The 25,613-nt window shown below is 38.2% G+C and overlaps 2 protein-coding genes across 6 annotated transcripts in view; both read left to right on the forward strand.

The window, feature by feature from the left end:
* Window positions 1-9,871: 9,871 nt before the first annotated feature.
* LOC141442619 (trypsin eta-like) lies at window positions 9,872-21,974 on the forward strand. 2 transcript variants are annotated; one of them, XM_074107640.1, is made up of 9 exons: window positions 9,872-10,014; window positions 11,535-11,639; window positions 14,770-15,012; window positions 16,174-16,295; window positions 18,160-18,336; window positions 18,799-18,958; window positions 19,703-19,883; window positions 21,183-21,248; window positions 21,759-21,974. In XM_074107640.1, exons 1-9 carry the CDS (start codon window positions 9,987-9,989, stop codon window positions 21,838-21,840), a joined length of 1,164 nt encoding a protein of 387 aa, XP_073963741.1. In that variant the 5' UTR covers window positions 9,872-9,986; the 3' UTR covers window positions 21,841-21,974. The 2 variants fall into 2 exon arrangements, with proteins under 2 accessions (XP_073963741.1, XP_073963740.1); XM_074107639.1 differs by having other exon boundaries at window positions 9,873-10,014; window positions 11,529-11,639.
* A 1,106-nt stretch (window positions 21,975-23,080) lies between these two features.
* Window positions 23,081-25,613, forward strand: part of LOC141442620 (coagulation factor IX-like) — a 69,212-nt gene continuing 66,679 nt past the window's right edge. The window contains exons 1-2 of one of the 4 annotated variants that reach the window (XM_074107643.1): window positions 23,081-23,286; window positions 24,778-24,885. In XM_074107643.1, the coding sequence (XP_073963744.1) occupies window positions 23,259-23,286; window positions 24,778-24,885 (136 nt within the window). In that variant the 5' untranslated portion in view covers window positions 23,081-23,258. The remainder of the gene's footprint in view (window positions 23,287-24,777; window positions 24,886-25,613) is intronic. The other 3 variants (XM_074107642.1, XM_074107641.1, XM_074107644.1) reach the window with 3 other exon arrangements.

The following is a 25,613-nucleotide window of genomic DNA, read 5'->3' on the forward strand; positions in this document are numbered from 1 at the left end:
ACGGCATAAGGTACGTGTGTTTTGTTTTTATTGTTTTTTATTTTAATTTGTTTGTTTTATTCGTCAGTAATAAATAGTTGGTGGCTAGTTGGTGGTGATCCATGTACAGGTTGTCTCTAGAATCGACGCCATAACTAAAAGGACTGATAAAAGAATATCAAATTTATTGAATCAGGAGTTACTTTGCGGAGGTCCATATCAATGAACAATTCGCACATGAAATGTAATACTGTTGTAACTCAGTTGGGGCTTATCATAAATTCGTTTAAAAAAATTCAATAAGTTGTTTGGTTTTTTCATCTCTCCTGTTCGGAAAGTTTAATTTTCATGAGTTATCTACCATGGTTAGATTCTATCATGGTTATCATTCGCATTCATATATTTTACCTGTATTATAAATTCTCAATAGTCTTATTTTTCGTCTATTTTTAGTCGATCGTTTGTCATACTTAACTCTTTTTTTCCTGAATCCAATAATTGTTCAGAATTGTTATAAAACAAACCTAACCTAACCTATAGTATCCTATAGGACACCGCATTTAAAAAAAAAACAGAAAAATGTAAGGTTCCGGTGGATAAAAAATGATGACAAACTATGATTCGGACAAAATTACGCTATGAATAGCGAGGAGTATGCGAACTTTGGCGCTCCCCTAAACAATGTTTACTACATCTGGAGAATATAGTGCCTTGTACTTTGGAGTTAACTAGTTGAAGTTATTAATACATTTTATGTATAATAGATGCAGAGCAGCCTAGCACAAGGCATGTTCCTAGCGGGCGCGGGCGGCCGCGGGGGTACGGGGCCGCTGCGCTTCAAGGCCCGCTGGCTTACTTGGAGAAGACTGCCACTAACATAGGTGAGTGGAGAATACTGCTACTAACATAGGTGAGTGGAGAATACTGCTACTAACATAGGTGAGTGGAGAATACTGCTACTAACATAGGTGAGTGGAGAATACTGCCACTAACATAGGTGAGTGGAGAATACTGCTACTAACAAGGTGAGTGGAGAATAGCTACTAACGCTAGCTGGGCTAGCTGGCTAGCTAAAGGCTGTAGATTACTACTACGTACATACCCGAGTTAGTGCCTTCCAATTATAAAAAATAGCATAGACTGGCCAGCGAAAGCTGTCCACGAGAAACCGCGGCAAAATTAAAAAAAAATAGGCTGGCAACACTTGCTGTACACTGATTAAACGATGTTGATACTTAGATATTATTTAAATTTTCCAGATATTAAATTATACTCGGGACTCTTCAAGCTGCATCAAAATGCATGTAGCAAGTAATGTGTGAAAGTTGAAGATGCACTTTAGGAGTCCCTTGGTAAATTTATGACCTTGTCAGTGCCCACGTACAGTCCAGATGCATTAATTTTTGGACCATTATGACCAGATTGGCTTGAGAGAGAGAGAGAGAGAAACATTTATTTACACATTACATTAATGGAAAAAAATAAAAATAACATCGAATAGTATAAAATATCTTGCTATATATTTTTTTTTCTTTTTGAATATATCTTCTAACATAATCTTATTAACATTTGCAGTTAGAGGGTGGTAGGAGGTTGAATTAAATAAAAAAATATTTATTTATTTCTTACAGCAGAAATAAGTATCAAAATTATCTAAGCCGTGCTAGAATGACAATATGACCATTTTGACAATCTCAAAAATGATACCAGATTAAAGTTTCGTAAAAAATGTGTGGACAGCTTTCGCTGGCCAGAGTCGTGTTAATTCAAATGTCCAGCGACATTATCTTATCTACCTACTTACCAAATTGCATTCAAATCCGGAAAGTTGTTTTAGTGTGAAGAAGTAATAAATACATAGGTAGGTTGTGCAAGGTCCGCCCGGATTGCTCGCTAATCCTGCCGTGAAGCAGCAGTGCTTGCGCTGTTGTGTTTCGGCGTGGAGAGTAAGACAGCCGGTGAAATTACTGGCACTTGAGGTATCCCAACTTAGGCCTCTACTTTGGCAACGCATCTGCAATACCCCTGGTGTTGCAGATGTTTATGGGCGGTGGTGGTCTCTTACCATCAGGAGATACTTGCTCGTTTGCCATCCAGTCGAATAAAAAAAAAGTACTTACAAACTTTCGCATTTACATATAATTATAAGTAGAATTCGAAACTTTCATGTCTCTAATCCCTGTGGTGGAGAAATCGTGATTTTATCTCTATCCCGTGGGAATATAGGGATAAACAGTAGCATATTGTGTTAACTTGAAGCTGTCCAGTCGTACTGGCGTAAAAGAGTTACAAACATACACACAGGTATTCGTAAAATTTTGCATTTATATTATTTACTAGCCATTCATTATAGCCGTGGTGGCCTAGTGGTTTGACCTATCGCCTCTCAAACAAAGGGTCGTGGGTTCAAGCCCCGGCTCGCACCTCTGAGTTTTTCGAAATTCATGTGCGGATTACATTTGAAATTTATCACGAGCTTTGCGGTGAAGGAAAACATCGTGAGGAAACCTGCACAAATCTGCGAAGCAATTCAATGGTGCGTGTGAAGTTCCCAATCCGCACTGGGCCCGCGTGGGAACTATGCCCCAAGCCCTCTTGTTTTGAAAGGAACAGGCTTCGCACGAGTAAACTATTCGATCTGGTAGTACAATTGAAATTACGAGATTTTACAAAATTCCCCCGGGAACTCTCAAAATTTATACCGTGGTCTTCATTGACGTACTAAGAACAACTATCCAAAATTTCATGACTCTAAGCCCATCGGTTGTTATTTCGAGATTTTATCCCTATCCCGTGGGAATATCTGGATAAAAAGTAGCCTATGCGTTATTCCAGATGTCCAGCTACATACATACCAAATTTCATCCAAGTCCGTCCATCCGTTTTAGCACACACACACACACACACAAACTTTTGCATTTATAATCTAGAATGGTGTATGTTCCAGATATGGTGGGTCTAGGCGACGGGCGGAGGTGACGCGGCCGCGGGAGGGGCCGGGGGCGGGGCCGCGGCAGAGGACGTGGTCAGTATCTACAATACAATACAATACAATACAAATATTCTTTATTGATCACCAAAAGCAGTACAGACATTAGAAAAATACAAAAATTCAGGTAGACAATAGGCGGTCTTTAAAAGCGATCTCTTCCAGACAACCAATTTCTACTTTATTTATCTTTATCTTTATCTACTTGTGCTGAGTATACACCGTGTTCTTTTTGACTTTCGTTAACTTTAAGGGAACATTCAATAGGCCGGGATGGGGTCCCTGAGGTGAAAGAAAGTACATAGAATAAAACTAAGATACAGAATGAAATCTATAAATGCACATCCCTATATGCAGATGCGAGATATAATGCACCAATTTGTATATAATCCGGCGCCCCTGTCAACACGTCAAATGTAAAATGTAAACTAAGTTTTTGTTAAAAAAATAATTTATAATACAAGGTTTCATTTAACTTTTTGTGGAAATGCATCACAGACCGATCGATATAGGTCTGTGAAATGCATACTGAAAGAAAGAAAGAAAGAAAGAAAGAAGACATTTATTCACTTACACAGAAGACACACATATACAGCACACTGCATACTGCATTGCCGGCCGTTTGGAACACGTTTTCAAGATCCTTAAATTGTAGTTGTAAAAGCTGTTTCTATATTTTTGGTTCTTGATTTATATATTGTACTAGAAGTTGCCCGCGGCATAAACTATTGGGTCTGGTAGTTACTTTTACTATTTCCAAGATTTTACTAAATTCCCCTGGGATTTCCAAAATTTATATCATGGTCTTCATTGAAGCTGTATTAGGAACAACTGTCCAAAATTTTAAAAATCTTAACCCAGCGGTTGAAATTTTAAGTCTTAATCCCTATCCCGTGGGAATATCAGGATAAGAAGTAGCCTATGTATGTATTCCAGAGGTCCAGCTACCTACATACCCATTTTCTTGACTGAGCCCAGCAGTTGTTGTAATCCAGATTATAAACTAACTTTTTGCCAAATTTCATCCAAATCTGTCCAATCGTTTCAGCGTGAAGGAGTAACAAACATACTCACTCACTCACTCACTCACAAACTTTCGCATTTATAATATTAGTAGGATTTCCCGCACTATTTTGGCAAAAATCACTTTATGCTATTTCTTTTTGGCAGGCCGAGGCGCTTCCCCCGAGTATGGCGGCAGCATGACCCCGCCGTAGCGCCCCTCCCGGCGTGGCGGAGACACTCACTGGACAACGGACCGATACTTACTCCCTTACTTACTTACTCACCTACTCACCGAGGAAATTTACTTAATTATGGCGGCAGTATGACCCCGACGCGGCGGGCACCCACTCGCTCGATAACGGACCGATACTTACTTACTCCCTTACTTACTTACTTACCGAGGCGATTCTCTCAACCATGGCGGCAGCATGACCTCAAAGCAGCGAGGACTCACTCGATAACGGACCGATACTTACTAAATTAATCCCTTTCTTTCTCACTCTTGCTTACTCCCTTAGTCACTTACTTACTTAGTGGTGAGGTGATTCTCTCAACCATGGCGGCACCATGAGCTCAAAGCAGCGAGGAGAGGACTCACTAGATAACGGACCGTTACTTACTAACTTAATTTATTACTTTACTTACTAACTTACTTCCTTATTTACTTAGTTACTCACCTACTCACCGCGGAAACTTACTTAATTATGGCGGCAGTATGACCTCGACGCGGCGGGCACCCACTCACACAATAATGGACCAATACTTACTTACTCCCTTACTTACTTACCGAGGTGATTCTTTCGAACAGCTGCAAAATGACTTCGGCATGTCGGGGACCCATTCACTCGATAACGGACTGATAATTATTTAAGTTATTTACTTACTCCCTTACCTACTTGCTTACTTATCTATCTAGACAATTCTCTCAAATATAGCGGCAGCATGACCTCGACGCGTCGTGGACACACTCACTGGAAAACGGACCGTTACTTACTCTTTTACTCACTCACTTACTTCCTTACTTACTTGCTTACTAGTAAGTAAACCTTACCAAGGAAATTTACTTAATTATGGCGACAGCACAACCTCGACGCGGCGCCCACCCTTTCGATAACTTATACTTACCTACTTACTTACTTACCTAAGCGATTTCTTCAAGTATGCCTACAGCGTGACCCTGCTTGAGTCATATATGTCCAAGTATATGATTGATTTCGTATACTTGGACTTATATGTATCTAACAGCCGGCACACTGGCAGTGTAACGAGCAGTCAATTTAGTGTTGTGAAAACGCTCATTTCGAGGCTTAAAGACTCGAACCTTAAAGACTCGAGGCTTAACGACTCAAAGGCCGTAAAGACGGTATCTTGCATCCATACGCATAAAATAAGCCAATTTAATTGTCAAATATAGTCGAGTCTTTAAGGGCTCGAGTCTTTAAGCCTCGAAAATGAGCGTTATCCACAACTCTAGCAGTCATAGATTACATTTTCGAGTGTCAACTGCCAAAGAGTATAGAAGCATTAAGTGACAAAGATAGTGCCGAAGAAGTACTCATTAGACTGGCCAGCGAAAGCTGTCCACGCATTTTTTACGAAACTTTAATCTGGTATCATTTTTAAGACTGTCAAAATTGACATATTGCCATTCTAGCCTGGCTTAGATAATTTTGATACTTCTGCTATAAGAAAAAAAAATATTTTTTGTTTAATTCAACCTCCTACCATCCTCAAAATGCAAATGTTATAAGATTATGTTAGAATTAAAATGTTAGAAGATATATCGAAAATACAAACTGAGACATGGATGCACAGAAAAACCAGAAAATGAGACCAGCACTGGGAATCGAACCCAGGTCTTCAGCAATCCGTGCTGCGTGCTATAACCCCTACACCACTGCTGCACAGGAATCTAGACACGAAGTTTTCCTATGCATACATCTCAGGTTGCTTATTTCTACTATGCTACTTAAGCAGCAGCACTAGCGACATCTATGTTTCGTCAAGAGACGTCACATTCTTTCGGAACTAACCGCTCACCCAGACAAGAGATGTCGCTACTAAGCAATCAAATTATGATCGGTTTTTTGGAATCAAATTTGGAGTTGAAATAAAAAATACACAAAGACTCCAAAAAAACAATCATAATTAGAAGATATATTCAATGCAAATCTGGTCAAAATGGTCCAAAAATGTATGCGTCTGGACTGTACGTAAATGGGCACTGATCAAGATCATATAATTTACCAAGGGACTCCTAAAGTGCATCATCAACTTTCACACATTACTACATGCATTTTGATGCAGCTTGAAGACTCCGGAGTATGATTTAATAACTGGAAAATTTAAATAATATTATCTAAAAATTATAAGTATCAACATCGTTTAATCAGTGTATAGCAAGTGTTGCCAGCCCCATTAAAAAAAATTACAGCGTTTCCTCTTGTACAGCTTTCGTTGGCCAGAGTCTATAATGGAGTGATGGAGCACTGCCTTTGGTCAATGAACAGACCCGTAACTAAATTTCCGAGTTAAAATGTTTTCGAGAGGTTATTTTATGTAATAGTACATTGTGTCGTAAGGGCGGTAAACACGGAATTATGAACGAGAGTCTATTAGAAGGGTCTACTAGGCTTTAATGAGTCGATGTTCGTAATTCTAGTACCGCCCGTGCGACATACAATGTTTTTCATCACATTTGCGAGTAAAATTGTATATTTGTAAAAGAAAAAACATAATTGTTCCAAATATTGGCGATACCTTAGGCAGCGCCGCCCTCCCCCTCCCCCTCCCGCAGCACGCGTCGCGCAACGTGTGTGTGCGTGTGGGCCAGCGCGCGCAGCACCATCAGTCAGTACGCGCAGTGACTCATTTGTCGACCACGGGTTTCATGACAACACATTAAGGTCGAGGGTTTTATTTGGGGGGTTGCAACCAAGGTAGCCTGCATGTTACGACACTGTTTACGAGCAAGTGTGATGAAAATATTTTTATAATCTGTAAATACATGAACAAAATATAATCAAGTAATCTCACCCATATTTAATCCTAATTCTTTACCCTTTTATATTCATGATGTAATCAGCTCCACGGAAGTTGACCGATAAAGTTTATTGTACTAACCAGTGATTGCGGTGGGCACTCACCTTTACCACAATGTAACCTTTAATATTAAAAAGATTGTTAATCACTGGTTTAAGGTATTTCTGTATATCGCTTGGTCTTTAAAATAACACTTTTTGATAGTCATTTTATGATCATCCCTAGCGGCGTCAGCGCCCATGTGCAATTATTACTTTAGCGCCATCTAGGAAGCGCGCGGTCAAAATGGAATAGGTACAAACTTACAAAGTGCCGCGGCCGGCGCCGGCGCCCCTAAAGCGTGTCCCACATTACACAGATACGATAATATTTTATAATGCACAATATTCACTAAATTATTCTAATTATAAATAAACCCTCGTAGCTCACCCAAAAACTATGAGATTTGACATTTCGGAGACCTCACGCTACACTAGCGCCTCTAGCGGCGAATTCATACGCGATAGCCCTCATTTATTGAATCAGGCGTTACTTTGCGGAGGTCCATGAATGAACTAAAAGAACTTCTTTGATCACCCGCGACCTTGTGATAGCTAAGTGTATGCAAGATATGCGTGTTCATGCAGTTCCTCCACCTCCACACTGTAAGAACACACACAAATCACACAAACCTACTCAGAATCAAAAGCACAATCGATTACGATGGTTTAAAAAATGTCCCAATCAAAAATGACAGTTTTGTGACGTTTTTACTTATATTGCCCGGATCCCGAGTCGCAGGGATTATCATAAAATGACACTGCAATAATAAAATGCACAAGGCCGCAACCTAGATGCCAGCGGGCAGCGGGGCGGACAGCGGGGCGTGAAGCGGAGCGAGTAGTTAATGACAGAGAGCGAACAAATCTACTATTCCTTTTATACAGATATTAATAGAACAGTTGTTAACATTACAACAGAAGAATTACAGCATGAAATTGGAAATAAAAACTGAACTGAAATTATTAAATTAGAAATTGTTATCTATTCATTGTTCATTGCATATGTCTATTTGACATTTTCAACTGCTCGAAAGTTAAATGGAAGATATCGCTCTTTAGGCCGCCTATTGTTTACCTCTACTTTTAATCTTCTTTAGCACCTATGTTGTGTATCGATACATGTATGTGTGATGTATGTTGTGTTGACGACCAGATGGCCTAGTGGTTAGAGAACCTGACTACGAAGCTTGAGGTCCCGGGTTCGATTCCCGTGTCGGGGCAGATATTTGTATGAAAAATACGAATGTTTGTTCTCGGGTCTTGGGTGTTCAATATATCTTTAAGTATGTATCTATATTTATATAATTATATTTATCCATTGCTTAGTACCCATAACACAAGCTTTGCTAAGCTTACTTTGGGACTAGGTGAATTGTCCCGTGACATTTATTTATTTATTTTTATATGTATATCGGAAGTCGATAAGTGAGAAGTCACTATGACAGGTCAAAAAAATGCCATGAAAATGCATGCTGTTAATGAGTTTCGTTGACAGGTTAGTTTGGGCTAGTATAGTAGGTGTGTTTGACTTCTTTGGCATTTGTGTCAGGAAACTCTCAAGGTATCATCCATGAATTACGTCACACATTTAGGAAGGGGGGGGGATTAGCAATAGGTACGTATGGCACGAGAGGGGGGCTAAAAATGGTCAAAATAGGGAATATTACGCTAAACTCTGCGCAGCAGGGGGCGACACTAGCACAAACCGTAAACAAACCGCAATGACAACGTCAGTTCTCTTTATAGTTTGTCGCCATGACGGATCATGACAATTTATTAGTAACAAAATAACATGATATTTACATAGATAGAGCTATATTTCTAAAAATATAATTGAAATAATATGGTATTATGGCATCCTACGGACATTTAAAGCATTCAGAAATGTGTTTCCGGTGTGTGCCATAGTGCTGCATTCTGACGGCAGAACATTGCAGTAATATTTCCTATTGGTGTGATGTAAGCAATGAACAGATAAAACGCTCTCCGCTCCGCTACCCGCCGGCGCCCAGTCTATAGCCTACTACTAGTCTAAGCATGTAGCAATAATCTTTTTCAGAATCTGAATAAAAACTATTTTAAAATATTTTTTTCTTTCATTCTGTTTACCACCATGCTTAATCCCTTCTTTAGGGTCTTGTAGTCATACACAGTGCCGTATCGTCCCTGGTTTTGGAATATGACGGACACTTCCCGCGGGTGTCGTGAAAGACGATTAATACTGACATGAGAACGAGCAGCAGCGCTCTTTATTGCCAACTGCAAACAATAAATTTTATCGCCAGTCTTTTTTGTTTCGCAACCATTGATTGACAATAGTAGTTTATGATTGTTTTTTTGGAGTCTGTTTTTATTTTTTATTTCAACTCCAAATTTGTTACTTTTACGGGTATCCCGTGAAACCATATCGAAAATACAAACTGAGACATGGATGCACAGAAAAACCAGAAAAATAGACCAGCACTGGGAATCGAACCCAGGTCCTCAGCAATCCGTGCTGCGTGCTATAACCCCTATACCACTGCTGGACTGCTGGCTGGGTAGTTTATGCAACTGTTACGTAATAAAGCCTATTACGTACATGCCTTCAAGAACCATTGAGAATGAACTGCATAGCAACCAGAACTGTCTGCCCCACGAGCTCCCGCGCCTTAAGATGAAGCCCCGCATCACGCCTGTATTCCCAAATGGGGTAGGCAGAGCACAAGAAACGTTACCGCTCCGGAGCCACTTTTAGCAATTTTAATTGCCTACTGAGGTATGAAACCAGTCGAGACAATGAACATAATATTACATCATGCGAGCAAGAATATAGCAAGAATATCTAGCCACAAGGCCGTGTCCGTCATTGCGAGCGCACGCTGTCCTCAAGCGGGTCGCGGTTTATGGTCATAACTCGTACAGAATAAGAGGATTACACAATCCAAATTATGTATTTATACGCCGTGATATTAATAGGTGAGTAGAAATAATTATAAGTTGACTTATAATCTTAAGTTCAACCGTTGAATTTTACCAATTATAAGTAATTTAAAACTAAAAACTAAGCTTTGATCGTAACTAACCTAACTGCTCCATCATGAGAACCTGGAGGTACTTATCCAGGCTTTTTTGTAGGTTATTTTGACTTAGAGTTACCATTCCTAAGGCCTCAGTCTGAGAATTTTGAGAAAAAAAACCGGCGAAGAGCGTGTCGGAAACGCCCAAAATAGGGTTCCATTACGAAAAAAATAAAAAATCAAGTACCTACCTAATATTTTTCTAAGGATTTCGTATTGTGTACGGAATCTTCCAAGTTTAGCTATATTTTATACCTTAGGCTGCTATTGTTTAATCTTAAACTAAGTAGGTACTAATAATTCTCAAGCAATCTTAGCCGTTGCTTTCCCTGTAAATTTAACATAGGTACTTACTTCCTACCATCCCGAATTAAAAAAAAAAACCAAACAAAAGTCAGTTATCTTGCTTTCTTAACTAACGTAATGATATGATAATTTTTTGTTTTATCTGCGAAGTTCGTATTTATTTGTACTTAAATTGAGGTTTCTAAAGGGCGTGCCAGGCAGGATAAGCTAAGTGATTCTGCCCCCATCGAGTTTGGGCTCGTAATTTTTATGGATGGTGTGGCTCTATAAATTGGCAAAATTTCAGCCCCCCAAACTTAATAGTTTTTTGTATAAAAGAAAAAAGAAAATATGTTTTTTTTTTCAATATCTTTTTTTTTCAACCTATCTAAGCGTGCATCACAAATATTGTACATTCATTACATATTTGACATGAATAACATTTTCATTGTCATAGAAAAAAATGAAAAAAATGCTGACTGAAGATTTCATATTTTTGTATTATTTACTTCCACTTTAGAAACAGCTCTAATTTTTTCACCAGTAATACACTCACAAGTGAGATATAACATGTATTTTTTTCAAAATTATAGCTGTGGGAGAACATGGAGATATCTTTACATAAAATACTTTACCATAGGTACATTTTTCTGCAACAAGACTTAAAACGAATTACTAATGATTGAAATCTCTTTAAAGAAACGTGCACGCGGCATACATATGGATAGTAAAACTTTTGATAGAAATAATTTTGGTTTTACTATCCCTAATATTATGTCGCTTTTATCATTTACATATTTGAAAAGAGTTTATTAAATATTCCGCCGTGAAACTTTTGATATTTTTTTTTTAAATTAAGACCTAACGAAATGTAAGTGGCCAGTATTTAGTATGCCGTACTCCTAATACCTAAATTAAATAGATCAACTCAAAATAATATCCCAATTTGATTTAGATTTCATTTAATTTCAGGAAAGTCTAAATAAGATGGTGGATTATTTTATTTTGACTTGATATATTTCTAATTTAGGAGTGTAAATTTGGCTTGGATGGCAATACTTGTAAAAATACAGTCAACAAAATAAAAGCTAGCGTTGAAGTGAAAAGTTTAACAAAAACTTATTGCAGTTTCAGGTTTATTTTTATCTCTAGGATCCGTTGGAGCCGGTCAAACCGACGATAATGAGGAAATGAAGCAATTTTACCCTAATATAACGTCAGACTACAGTCAAAATAATGGTATGTATTATTTTAGGTCTCTACGCATTACATCGTATCATACTATGACCGTTATAACAACGTCTCAGGCAAAAATATATTATTTTCACTTCTCATGCTCTTTAATGTTACTTTAGTCTCGTCATATCGGGACTAAAGCTCCTATTTTAATTCTCTAGGGATTAAAGTATTTTTTTATTTACGTTGGAAACCCCTAAACAGCCAACACGGTGTTTGTGAATGGCAGATTTTTAGAGCGTGAAAATAACCTCAAAATGAAAATTGTGCAGAAATATTTAAAAAAGTACAAGAATTAATTTCGTGAAACAATTAATGATTAAGAATATGAATCTATTTAATCATTAAATATAATGTATTAAGGATTAATTCATTTAATTATGCAAAGTCCAATTAGTTTTGTTTAAAATAGTTTTCAAGTTCGAAACTGTTAGCTAAATATACAAGCTTTTGAAGCGTCACTTCATAAACAATAAAAGAAAAGAAAAAAACCGCGCAACAAATCGCCCTCGCTCTGATCGGGTGGCTAAACATCTCGTGTCATTATGGCTTGTTTTAGTCCCTTGTTGAACAATCTACTATTACATCTTTTGGTATCATAAAATTAATAGTTACAGTTTTTATTAAAACAAACACACACACAAACATTACGCCTGTATTCCCAAATGGGGTAGGCAGAGCACACGAAGCTTTAACGCTTCGGAGCCACATTTAGCACTTTTAGGTTTTAAGTTTGACAAAAACGGTACAATAGTGACAGGTTGCTAGCCTGTCGCCTACAGTATACCTTAATTAACCTATATCCTCAGTCGCCTCTTACGACATCCACGGAAGAAATGTAGAGGTGACTCTAGAGAGGTGTAATTCTAACCCGACACCACACGGGTTTATTAAAACGTTTTTCAATAAAAATACTCGTCAAGATTGTTTAAGGTACCTAACGGCGCCTATTACCGTGGTACTTAAGGAAGTTTTCAAATGAGTCCCAAAAATTAAGGGTATCAAAGCTCCTTAACAAACGAGAATATTTTTTTTATTTAAGAGCGTTTATTGAACTTTCAGTGTCTTAACTTTTTGGGCTCGTTTTAGTTATTAGTATTTGATAAAATAATTATTGAAATCAAAATACCCAAATCTTCTATTACCGTGGTAATGGACAGGCTGTGATTCCATTACCGCGAATTGAGCTTCTATTGCCGAGGGTATAAAAAAACGGCAATTTTCTACCATCGGTAAAAGGAACCCGACACATGTTTTGGAACTTAATACCGAGGGATTAAAAAAGGGTAGTGGCTTTGGTTCTGTATAATATATTGTACATCAAATATTTTTTGAGAAAATTTAAATAAAAAACTAAAGTATGATTCGAATAGTGTATCCAGCCCATTGTATTTTATTATGCTCATGCCACCAGTTATAGTTTGATGTATGCATGCTGAGTAAAAGTCACAACTTTATCAAAAAAATCTGCACTTATTTTAACAGAAAAATAAAATGTCACTCGGTAATAGGGACTTCTTTAAGAACCTATTACCGACCCAAAGACAATTGAATGGGTCGGTAATAGATTCCCAAACATTCTATTACCGAGGGTTATGCGATCATACCATCGTTAATTGGCTTAATTTGGAGTATTGCAAAATCTAATTCCGACCTATAAAAACTATAGGATAGAGTTGTGTTTGAATTACAAATCAAATATACTTTTTACATCCTTGGCATATAACCAAAATTACATAACTGGTAAGTAAATATAAAATTTCATCGCAATATTTAAACAACTTGGCAAAATAACGGTTTCTATAGAAACTACAAATTCAGTATTGAAGTTTTTGGTAAAAATTAAGAGTTTGTTAATACTTTTCATACCACGGAAATAGTTTTTTAAAAGCGTGAATAGATCAAGATTGGAATAACTGTAACAAATTATATAAACGATAATTTATACCAAAAATAAAGCTTGAAGAACCAAAACTACCACTTTAACTATTACCGTGATATACCACGGTATTACAATCAACAGTTAAAAATGGCGCCTATCGCCGTTGTATTTTATTTTCCATTTTAATCGTATTTCCGGGCCCAAAAATGTACAAAAAGTATTCAGAACTTGTACAAAAAACTATAAAAAGCCATTTAAAAACTATAACATTAGTTCAATTGCCATAAATATTTTGTAAAACACTAAATAAGATTCGAGTCTGCTTGTATGTGGTGTCACGCGTTAGTATGGCAAATTCTCTTCCGTCGGTGCCATTTCGGAAAATCACGAATAGCGAGATGTTTGATTCATTCACATACACTAGCGCTAATAGATACGTGAGTCGACTAAATAAGCTTTTATCTTGTAAAATATTTTTTTTAAGAAATCTATCGGTTTGATTATAAAATGCGTATTTTAAATTGCCGCGGTGATGACCGTCGATTTCAATACCCCAGGTAATAGGCGCCGTTACCTTAACCTTTTTCTAATGCAAAAAAAACGAAGTCATCATCTCTCATAATCAAAACCTGACGCAAATTTCAATGGTGTCGAACGGACCTTACGATATTAACGCCATATACAGTCTGTTTAGTATAGGATTGGACAGAAGGATAGGTTCTTAATAGTACACGCTTTAGGAAGTCATTTAATAAATTGTTTTTTTTTTTGTATATAGTCCAGACTTAATTCTAATTAAAATCGAAGACATCAATATTACGTCAATTTATTCATTCACTGCTGTTTCCCGCGACTCCGTTCACGTAGAATTCGTTTATTGCTATCCCGCGGGCACTATGCAATTTTATGGGATAAAAACTATGCTATGTCCTTTCCCCGGGTTTTGTACTATCTGTACACCGAATTTCATCTAAATCGGTTCAGCGGTTAAGATGTGAAGACGTAGGTAACAAACAAACATACCGATTTACAACCTTTCGCATTTATAGTAAATACTTATTAGTGTGACTAACTTTGCTATTTTTCATATCATAATTTAAAAACAATTATTAAAAAAAAAACAGAAACGTCTTCCTATAAAATACCTAAAGAATTATATTGATTTGTATTTTCGTTAAACCAATGACAACTCACGTGCCAAAGAAAACTCTTGTAGAGCATCTTGGCCTTTCCATCTATCATCTCTTGCAGAACAACCAGAATACGACGACGAAGATGAATTCGCCAGTGGAGCAATCGACGGGGAACCTGTGCCACCATTCCATATATTATATCCGTCACCTGGATCCGAGAGCATACCGGCATCTATCGGCGCGCAGCCAACAACAAACGGCCACTCCATGTTGTGGCACGTCGGTGTATACAGCAAGCGCTTCACTCCATACATGCAGATTTGTGGTGGTACCCTGGTTACCATGAAAGCTGTCATTTCAGGTAACAATTCAGCTACTCCAGGCTCGAAGTTCAAATTTTGAACTTCGTATCGTGGTATATGACCTGAGGGGTTACCACAAAACTCGCAAATAGAAGTTCGTATCGCACCGTCCCTTTCACTCGCGTATTAAATGACATAAGCGTCAGCGGGACGGCAACATACGAAGTTCGAGTTTTGCGTTTCGTGGTATAGGGCTTGTATCTTAGCCCTCTGCCTCTATGCGTCGCTTTATGTTTTTGAAATAATCATGTGTGTTAGGAAGAACATATGTGATTTTCCCACTAACGTCGATAAGCCAAAGGCTACTAGAAACACAGGGAAGCTTAAAGTTCCATCTTACAGACTGGCTAAAACCAAAAAGTCTTTCTGGGAAATTGCATACGTTTTTATAATAAAATTCCAAAAAATATTATAAATGAAACGGATACAAAATTCAGATCTATTGTCAAGAAGACATTAATATCAAAGGCGTATTATAAAGTTAATGATTATATCATGGACAGGGATATTTGGAAATAATTCCGATCCGCATTAGCGATCCCTTTAAACAGCGAACCTGCTGTGTTAAAAATAAAGTTGTGTTAAATACTTGTGATGTATACATATCATTTAATAATATTGTAAATCTGTTTTAAAAAAATATATATACCTCGTTGAGTTTCTTGCCGGATTCTTCTCAGCAGAGGTTTTTCCGAACCGGTGGTAGATTTTTTTTGACATTCATAAGTGCTTGTTGTAGCCTAAATTGAATAAAGATATTTTGACTTTGACTTTGATGCGATTGAAAAAAGCAATTAATAAATATTTATACACAAACTATCATTTGCCTGCGGCTTCGCCTGCGTGGAATTCAGTTCTCACGCGCTGTTCCCTCGGGAACTGCATTTTTCCGGAATAAAAAGTAGCTTTTACACTCTCTGGTCTATAAATTATCTCTATGGCAAAAATCACGTCGATCCGTTTCGATGTCAAAGACGGACAAACATACAAAAACACACACTTTCGCATTTATACTTAATATTAGTATGGATTCACAATTTTGTGGGCACACATTAAGTAGAACTTCCGCGTGTTTAAGTGTATGTGTGTGTGTGTGTGTGAAGCAGTTTTTTAACTCCGAAAAATAAGGATTTTTAGACTAACGATCACAATATTTATAGCGGCGCATTGCTTCTGGAGTGACGTTGAAGGCGCAATGCCAGCAGAGGATTTTGCGGTGGGCACCGGCAAGCGGTTCCGACCTTGGGATTTTCTCCAAGACAACTTTAGCCAGATGTCACAAGTATGTTACGTTCATTTGAAACTGAACCATTTTATGACAATTTACCGGCGACCGGGATAGCCAAGTGGTTAAAGGACCTGCAGGGCTACTACGAAACTCGAAGTTCGTATCGTACCGTCCCTCTCGCTCTCGTATTAAATAGTATAAGTGTCAGAGGGACCACACGGCACGAACTTCGAGTTTCGAGTTTCGTAGTAGCCTTCCCTTGAGGTAATAATTATTACAGAATATTTATCCTTTTCCTGTTTAGCATCTATCTGTTTTTTACCATCGAGCCATTTTTAATGTTGACCTCTTGATTTCACTACACTCCCTATTTCAACTATACGAAAAGAGTGAATCGAACATTAGTTAAACTTCATCTGGTGACCTTGGCCCGCCTGCTCGTTTACCTCCATCAATATACAAGGTGTTAATTAATTAACTGAAAACCAGAAAGTAGTTTGCTCAAAATCGAGAGTAGACTCAATTACACTGTTTTAAATTAGGTCGTGTTTGTGTTTTTAAATCCTTTTTTATTGTGCCCCGTCTTAAAAGTAACGACTGCAACTACGACTTCAAAAAGAAAATTTCTAACAAAAAAGTAAAACCGACACCAAAAAAATAAAAAAATAACAAAAAATGGAACCGACTACAAAACCCTTGAAAATATTTTTCTAGGTAAGCACGTACTAGCTCGAAGTTGGTGCCTCAGCACGAGCCAGCAGGAGTGGGACAATAGTCGTCTACCTCATCTATATACTTTAGGTTTCAATCCCTCCTGCTGGGTCGTGCTGAGTCACCGACTTCGAGCTAGTACGTAATTACCTAGAAAAATATTTTCAAGGGTTTTGTAGTCGGTTCCATTTTTTATATTTTATTTTTTTTGGAGTCGGTTTTACTTTTTTGTTAAAAATTTTGTTTATTTCTCACGTTTTAGTGATTCTTAGCCAAAGTACATCTCACAACGATTCCATTAAGCCCAAGCACGACTTAGTTACGTTGTTTTATAACAGAGTTCCGTTGCCTACCTTCTGGCTTCAGCATCAGATCAGTTCGAAAGAATCATTAACTTAAAGCTTCTTCTTAGTCGCTTATCTAGGTAAGTATATTAATCATGATAATTTAAATTTAACCCGTGAAATACTTGTCATTGAGTAGTAGTTCCGTTGGTCAAATCTGGTCTTCATCATCAGTTCCACTTCACCAAATTATGTTTTGCAAGAGCAAATGCACGAGTTACTGCTAAATATATCCAAATTACCATAGGTGTCCCTACAATATTTGGAGAGTTCCCTCGATTTCCTTAAGATCCGATCATCAGATCCTAATTTGCTGCTTATGGGACCTAATTGAAAGCCTTTCTAGACGTTCTAAAAAATAAATTTTCAAATCGGTTCATAAATGAGGAGTTCTGAGGTAATAAAACATTAAAAAAAAAGATATTTAATTAACACCTAGTGTATAAATTAGAAAAGTTGAAAAATCCCCAACATTGTCATTTCAAATTTCAATATCTTTAAAATGACTGGACCCATTTTAATGAAGCATAACTAACAACCAACGTAAGGAAACTCACTTTAACGTAAAAAATACACACTGAAATGGTCTATATGTTTGAGAGCTACGATACCACCGACAGAAAGACTTACTGACTTATAGTCAAACTTATAACACCTTGACAATTATAAAATTTATTCACCCTTTTTCTGTTTAGCATCTATCTATCCATACGTTGTCTATCTTCTAGCAGCTATTGCTTCATCCCGCCCGACCCAGAATTTCACACTACAATTTTACACTACACTCCCTATATTAACTATACGGAAAGAGTGAATAGCACCTTCTACAAATTTATCGGTGTCCAATCATTTCCCTGTTTCAGGTGTCAGCGATCCACATCCCAGTCCGATACCATGACGCAGCCACCAGCTACCAGGAGGATATTGCCGTCTTACTTCTGGCTCAGGAGTTCACGGTCAGTCAGGCTGTCCGTCCGGCCTGTGTCAACTTCGAAGAAGATTTTGACAACGAGCAATTGGAGGAAGGAAACTTAGGAACTGTTAGTATACCGTAGACTGAGCAAAATATAATACTGACTGAAATAAAACCCATTACTTTGCTCCTCCACTATCACACGTGCAAAGTAACTACGTTTGTGCAACACATACGTGTTTTACCCAGACCCATGCAGAAATGCTGACGTGTTTTCTGCACGAAAAATCTTCAATGTCAAAATGAAAATGAAAAATATTACTCGACATAAAATAACAAAAAAGAAGAAAGGTGAGATACAAAGTAGTACAACTATGTTGTGTGCCCGAAATGGTCCCGCCTCAGCATAAATGCAGACTCCTCGGATGGAGTCAGCGCTGGTCTTCCGGAGAGACCATTAGACCATAATATGAAAAAGTAATGCCTGAATGAATCAAATACGAGTACAACATTCACTACAGCATGGATGGCCTTTTGTGCTCTGTCCTTTTACGCTTATTTCATGAAACATTTCAATGGTTTCTTTCAGATCCTGGGTTGGGGGCTGACAGAGGAAGATGGAGATCCCTCACAAATACTCAACTTCCTGGAGCTGCCCACCGTCAGTATTGAGGAGTGTCTGAAAAGCGCTGACGCGAGCTTCCTCCGCTACATCACCAGCGACAAGATCTGCGCAGGCGTCACTACGGGTAACAAAAACTTCGATCATCATTATCATTGTGGAAGACGTCAACTGCTGGACATGGGCCTTCATCAAATTTATTTAAAATAATTAAAAATGTAAAAACTACGAGTTACAATGGCAGTTCTTATTCCTAAAGAGTAACAAGTTGGCAAAGTATTAATATTTATAATAATAATAATAATAAATATATAACAGACTAAAATTATAATTATTATACATCAAACATTCGCGGACCAAGGTGCAATGAACAAAGTAGTAATAGTGATGCTATACATATAATTACTATACTCATATACTAAGTACTTACCTACTTTTATATGCGAGGGAAAACGTCTTTGGTACCTTTGGTCACGATTTCTTTACTTCATGTCAGTAGCTTCTTCTACGTGGGAGGCCCCGTTTGAATTTGTCTCCTAGGCAGGTGGACCAAATGACCCCCTCCTACTTTTCCTAACCCCTCCCCCTCCCTCCACTGTCACTTTAACTTACACTTTAACTATAGAATTCGCAGTCAGTAAAGTGTCATTTTGTTAGTGTTTTTATAGTTCATAACAAACACATCTTGTTAGAGCCATATTTATCTTAAACACACATACAATCTGACAGCTCATGTCAACACCGTTGGTTTCATTTTTGGCCGTAGCGAGCGCTGTATTCGTTTCGGCTCCCCTCCATCCACCCGTTTTGTACCTCGAGCAGGCGACTTCGAGAGATGGGCAAATGCTTGGAATGCTTGTTATTTTGCCAGGTAAAGCCCTCTGTCGTGGCGACAGCGGCGGCGGACTGGTGTTTACGGAGCAGAGAGGATCCGTGCCCGTCCCGTACCTGCGCGGGGTGGCGTCCACCGCACCGCGCAACGAGCACCGCTGCAACGCGTACGCCCTCGCTGCACTTACGCATGTTCACGCGCACCGAGCGTTCCTGCGACGGTGCGTACCTAGAGTCCGCCAAGCGAATCCTGCCAAGGCTTTCAGCGACACCGTGCTTTTCAGCCTCAGCTAGTGGAAGCGTATCCCTTTTTTGCGATGTGAAAATGCTTTACGCCATAGTCGTGCATTGGGTCAACTCCAGAACTCACCCATGCACGCCACTCGTCGAATATTTTCCGTGGAAAGTTACGTGGGGCTCTTTCACTTGAGGGAGCATATCTACTAAAAACACATCGGCGTGTGCGTGTGTCTACTCTGTCGTTATGGGATCGCGAACATTCGAACGTAACGCTCTCTATTGCTACCTAGCGAAGCGACGCCAATGCGTATCTTGTTTCTCTCATCCTAATTTGAAAATCGAAGTTCGTATCGTACCATCCCTGTCACTCTCGTATTAAATAATATAAAATTATAAAAGTCAGCGGCACGGCATGATAAGTACGAAGTTTGAATTTTGCATTTCATTACTAGCCAGTGCCGGCCCTGGGGTAGAGCAAGATGCAAGATGAGCGATCGCTCTTGGTGCTAGACGGAAAGGAACGCTATTTTCCAGTTTCCAATGCACAATAAAATTATGATGGCACCTTTTGAGAGGCTGGAAGCATTGTGGACAATTGACATTGATCAAGAGCTAGACTAGAGTTAGTGTTTTCGATGATATCTGTGTCAGTCTCCCTTAGTATAGAGAAGTTGATGTCCGAAATTAAAAAAAACATAATTTCGATATTTTTTTTACACAAAAATAGGCTTGTATTTGATTATAAACGCCTGATGATAAGCGAAGATGTGGACTAAGACGGAACACGCTTGCCTAATAAAATGCCCATTCACCCTTTAGTTGAAGACGGCCAGATTGTAGCGATCAGGGTACACAGAAGCTGGCGGTGCATTCCACTCCTGAGCTGTCCGGATATTAAAGGACGAGCGAAAACGCTTTGTGCCAATGTTAGGGATGCTGACAACATAAGGGTGAAGACCACGCCAACTTCTGGTTGACCTGTGAAAGAAAGGAGCTAGTGGAATAAGACTGTATAGCTCCGGCGTACATTCAGATAGGTACATACTAGACGGGGCCATCTTAAGTTTTTCACCTTTATCTTGTTTGCTGGAAGACCCCGCGCAAGATCGAAACTCTTCTACGACCCTATGTCCCTAGTGAGGGATAACAGGATCACATCATCATCATCATCATCATCTTGTTTGTGATTGTCGATAGCTGTTCCTGCGACTGTTCTACGAGTACTAAGTTACAGTAGAGTGTTGTAAAGTGGTTGTAAATAAACTTTTCTTTTTCTACAGATACATCCCAAACTTGGAAGACGAGTGCAGGAGGCATTACCCTTTAGCAGATGCCCTGAAAGTTAGGTAAAACGATTAGTTTAATTTATTTGTAGTTACTATAAGACCATTTATAGTCGAGGTCAAAAATATGTTTACACTTTACCATGTCACTGTTATAAATAATAAATAAATATCACGGGACAATTCACACCAATTGACCTAGTCCCAAAGTAAGCTTAGCAAAGCTTGTGTTATGGGTACTAAGCAACGGATAAATATAATTATATAGATATAGATACATACTTAAATACATATTAAACACCCAAGACCCGAGAACAAACATTCGTATTTTTCATCGGGAATCGAACCCGGGACCTCAAGCTTCGTAGTCAGGTTCTCTAACCACTAGGCCATCTGGTCGTCTAAACCCTTGTCTCTCATGTTTGAGTTTTAGTATATCTATCATCCGAGTAGTAATACCTTGCGAGCCATCATATAACTAGTTGGGTAGCTCTACAGTCTATAGCTACCCGGATGGACCTCATAATTAATTAATCTTTAATTGGTTGTGAAATTGTGTTTCTCTTCTGCCAGGTACAGCAACAATGAACCTGCCGTCTGCCAGCCAGTTCAAGTGACGTGCAATTGTTTCTGCCAAAATGCTACGACTTCTTAAAAAGAGACTGTTTTATATGACCCTCCACTGCGGCTTAGTTAACAGACTGGTTAGCGCAGTAGCGCTGCAAATTTTGCATGAGTTTATATGTTTCAAAATAACGCCGATAAAGTAATAAAATCTAGAAAAATCAAGATGGTGTATCTTTAATTAATTTAAAACTAAAACTACTTATCATAGCGTAGTAAGCTTTATTATATGATAAGGGGAGACCGAGTAGGCGGATCACCTGATGGAAAGCAATCACCGCAGCCCATGGACATCCATAAGCTGAGTTACGGATGCGTTATCAGCCCTTTGCGAAATCGCCAGGCACCACTATGCATTCCGCCTTGTACTCCGCCACTTGTGCTCGTCATACAAGTAACTCAAACCACAATCACCGTAGCATCAAATCCATATGACATCTTAGATAATAGCAAGGGCAAATTGATGTAATCGAAAGCCCTAGAAAAATCCAAAAGAACCAAAATGGTACCTCTACCAGCTTCCCTCGCCTGTAAGACGTTATCGACTACGTCGAGTAACGCAGTAGCAGTTGATCGACCCTTGCGAAAACCTGACTGCAGTTTATCAGGGCTACTACGAAATTCGAAGTTCGTATCGTACCGTCCCTCTCGCTCTCGTATTAAATAGTATAAGTGTCAGAGGGACCGCACGACACAAACTTCGAGTTTCGAGTTTCGTAGTAGCCCTGCAGGCAAGAATGGCAAGATGCTGTTTTTCTCTAGGTATTCCGACACCTGATCACAATTTACCCTTTGTAATATCTTCGTTCGAACTCCTCAATTGTTAATGGTACCGACTCGAAATTTGGTATGGAATGTTGTTTAGATGAAAATGCAAGTACAGTCAATAATATGTACAGTCAGCCAAAAAGCTTGTATTAAAAATGTAATTTTTAACACAATCTTATTTTTTATTGATCTAGAGTTGCATCGGAGAAGGGTTTAGACTTTAGGGTTTAGGTTTAAATACAAAACAAATAAGATATTGACTCTTTATTATTTAAATGCCATATAGGACACATTTAAAAAAAATGGAAAAAAATACGAGATAAGCAACGAACGGGTCGCTTGATGAAGTGTAAAATTCGAACTTCGTGTGTTGTCGTCCCACTGACGCTTATATTATTTAATACGAGAGAGAGAGGGACGGCACGATACGAACTTTGAATTTCGTATTAGTCCCTCTGTGTTCTGCAGTGGGACTAATGATCGTGTATATCGTCTATATAATCGTGTAAAGCCTGCAAGGTGTAAAACCAGTCGAGACAATGATCATTATCATACGAGACGAGTCGCAGTAAGCCTCTAGCCACAGCCACAAGGCCAGTGCCCGTCGTCGCGAGCGCTGACTGTCCTCAAACAGGTTGCAATTTATGGAAATACAGAATAAGAGCAAAAAACAATCCAAATATGTTTTCGTACGACGTGATATTAATAGGTGAGTAGAGATAATTATAAGTTGACTTATAATCGTAAGTTGAACCGTTTAATTTTGTAATTTTATCAATTATTTGTCTTCTTTCTTTTTTTCTAAAAGGAAGAAAATAAGTCTAGTGGTCTAGAACTCTGTTAAGTAGTTAGCTAATTTAAAGTTCAACAGTCGGGACCCATTACTAAGAGTTTTTTGGGTCCCGACTGTTGAACTTTAAATTAGCTAAGTACTTAACAGAGTTCTAGACCACTAGACTTATTTTCTTCCTTTTAGTTTTGGCAGTCGGGTTTTTGTTTTTTTTTAATTTAATGTTTTATTTTACACTTTTTTGTTATTTATGTGTTTCGGAGAACCTGGTATCTGCGGGTGCATCTTAATGTTCACATTAAAGTACAGTGCATCTTAATGTTTACATTAAAGTATCGGTAATACTTTTTTTAACAATGCATATCTGTACATATTGTAGAAAACTTATGACATGCATGTAGATAATAATTATTATTCAAAGTCAAAGTCAAAGTCAAAGTCAGTCAAGTCAAAGTCAAAGTCAAAATACAGGCCATATCTGAACATATTATAGAAAACTTATGATATGCATGTAGATAAAGTTATGTATGCGGCTATACATAATTAGGCATTAAAACACTCGTGTGATCTTATTATGAAACACTCGTACTTTAATGCCTCTCATTATGCACCAGCCACATAAATAACTATTAATACAACAATTGTGAATGTTTATTAATCTTAAAGCATGGCTTCTTCGGGTGGCAACAAGAAAACAAAGTGTACGAAATGTGCTAATGTAATTACAGGAAGAGAATTTTTAAAATGCTGCAAACTGTTCCGGACCTAGTACGCTGTGCTTTTTTAGGAAAGCTAATTAATCAAAAAAGAATTTCAGTACTTTGTATATTGGGTGTCATACTTTCTTTTTATTTAATTAGTTGTTTGTAATGAACTGACTACTTTTTGGTCCTTTTCATCATCATAAAAGAATATTGAAATAATTACAATTTATTTTTTTTCTTCTGATTTTTTTGTGAAAAATCTTTTATTCACCAATAAGTATCTTGGAAACTATTTTCGGACAGGGTACATGTAATTTTTTACTGCAAATAAGTTGTACTACACGCCCGTAAAAAGAATGTATTCGATAACCAATCATCCTGTATAAATTCGGTGACATAACCATAATGTGGCAAAGAAATTGTGTGGTCTGAGCGGGATTGTCTCCGCAGGAGTCTACAGGAGTGAATCCTTTAACGGCTAATGGTATCGACTTTAAACTTTTTGGTACCTATCACACTACGCTCCTAACAACAACCCCATGATTTAAATTTTATTGAATTTCGGGAAGGTCGAAATAAAGATGGTGAATTATTTCGACCTGATATATTTCTGATTTAGGAGTGCAAATTTAGTTCGGATGACAATGCAAATACAGTAAAAAAAAAGCTTGCGTTGAAGTGAAAAGTTTAACAAAACCTATTTCAGTTTCAGGTTTATTTTTATCTCTAGGATCCGCTCGAGCCGGTCAGACCGACAATAATGGGGAAAATAATCAATTTGATTATTATGACTGGAACTTTCATCTACATCGAGGTGACTATGCACTCCTTACTCAATTAATTTCAGAAGTGTCATAGTAAGTCGTTCTTTAAATCAGGTGAAATGAATTGTATGAAATGATACTTACCTGTGTACTTACCAAAAAAACCAAGATCTTCCATATCCAGTAGGTGCTACCCAGTCTGGTTTACTGCGGACTTGATAAAGGCAATCTCGCAAAAGTCTGCCCTTCACCGAGAATGGAAGCGTACGGGTGACGGACGTCGCTGTTTATGCTGACTTCTCCAAGCTGAGGGCTGATATTAACGACAGGTCGTCCCAGGCTTATGAGGTTCAGCCGCAAGTTTAGTGACCTACGATGGGATTGCGTGTGATGTATTCCTGCCCACGGTGCCTCGGCTTGATTATAATAAAATAATCTCTGAAGACCTATTAGGTACTAGCATATTCATATCGTCCAAATTTTACTTAGGCTGCTTAAAACCCCATATTTCCCCTGGGCCAGATAATTTTCCAGCGTTCATTCTAAAGGGATGCAAGATGCAAAGAATGGCTTAGCTCCCCAATTCTTCACATTTTCAATTTGGCTCTCTCTACTGGTGTGTACCCGGACCGTTGGAAGAATACACGCATTAGACCTATTCCTAAGTCTCATGCTGCATCGTGTATCGAGGATCATAGCCCTATCTAGCCATTCTCTCTTCCATGGCTAAGCTATTCGAGTCCATCTTGAGTAAGCGTATCACAGCTCAAAACAAACC

This window comes from Choristoneura fumiferana, chromosome 26 (assembly GCF_025370935.1).
Source record: "Choristoneura fumiferana chromosome 26, NRCan_CFum_1, whole genome shotgun sequence".
Classification (NCBI taxonomy): domain Eukaryota; kingdom Metazoa; phylum Arthropoda; class Insecta; order Lepidoptera; family Tortricidae; genus Choristoneura; species Choristoneura fumiferana.

Bases quoted from the DNA above. Each gene is read 5' to 3' on its own strand.
- LOC141442619 (XM_074107639.1), top strand. From the start codon at position 9,987: ATGTATTTATACGCCGTGATATTAATAG. The intron at 18,337-18,798 runs GTTAGTATACCG...GGTTTCTTTCAG, and splicing joins AGGAAGGAAACTTAGGAACT to ATCCTGGGTTGGGGGCTGAC. The intron at 19,884-21,182 runs GTGCGTACCTAG...CTTTTTCTACAG, and splicing joins CACCGAGCGTTCCTGCGACG to ATACATCCCAAACTTGGAAG.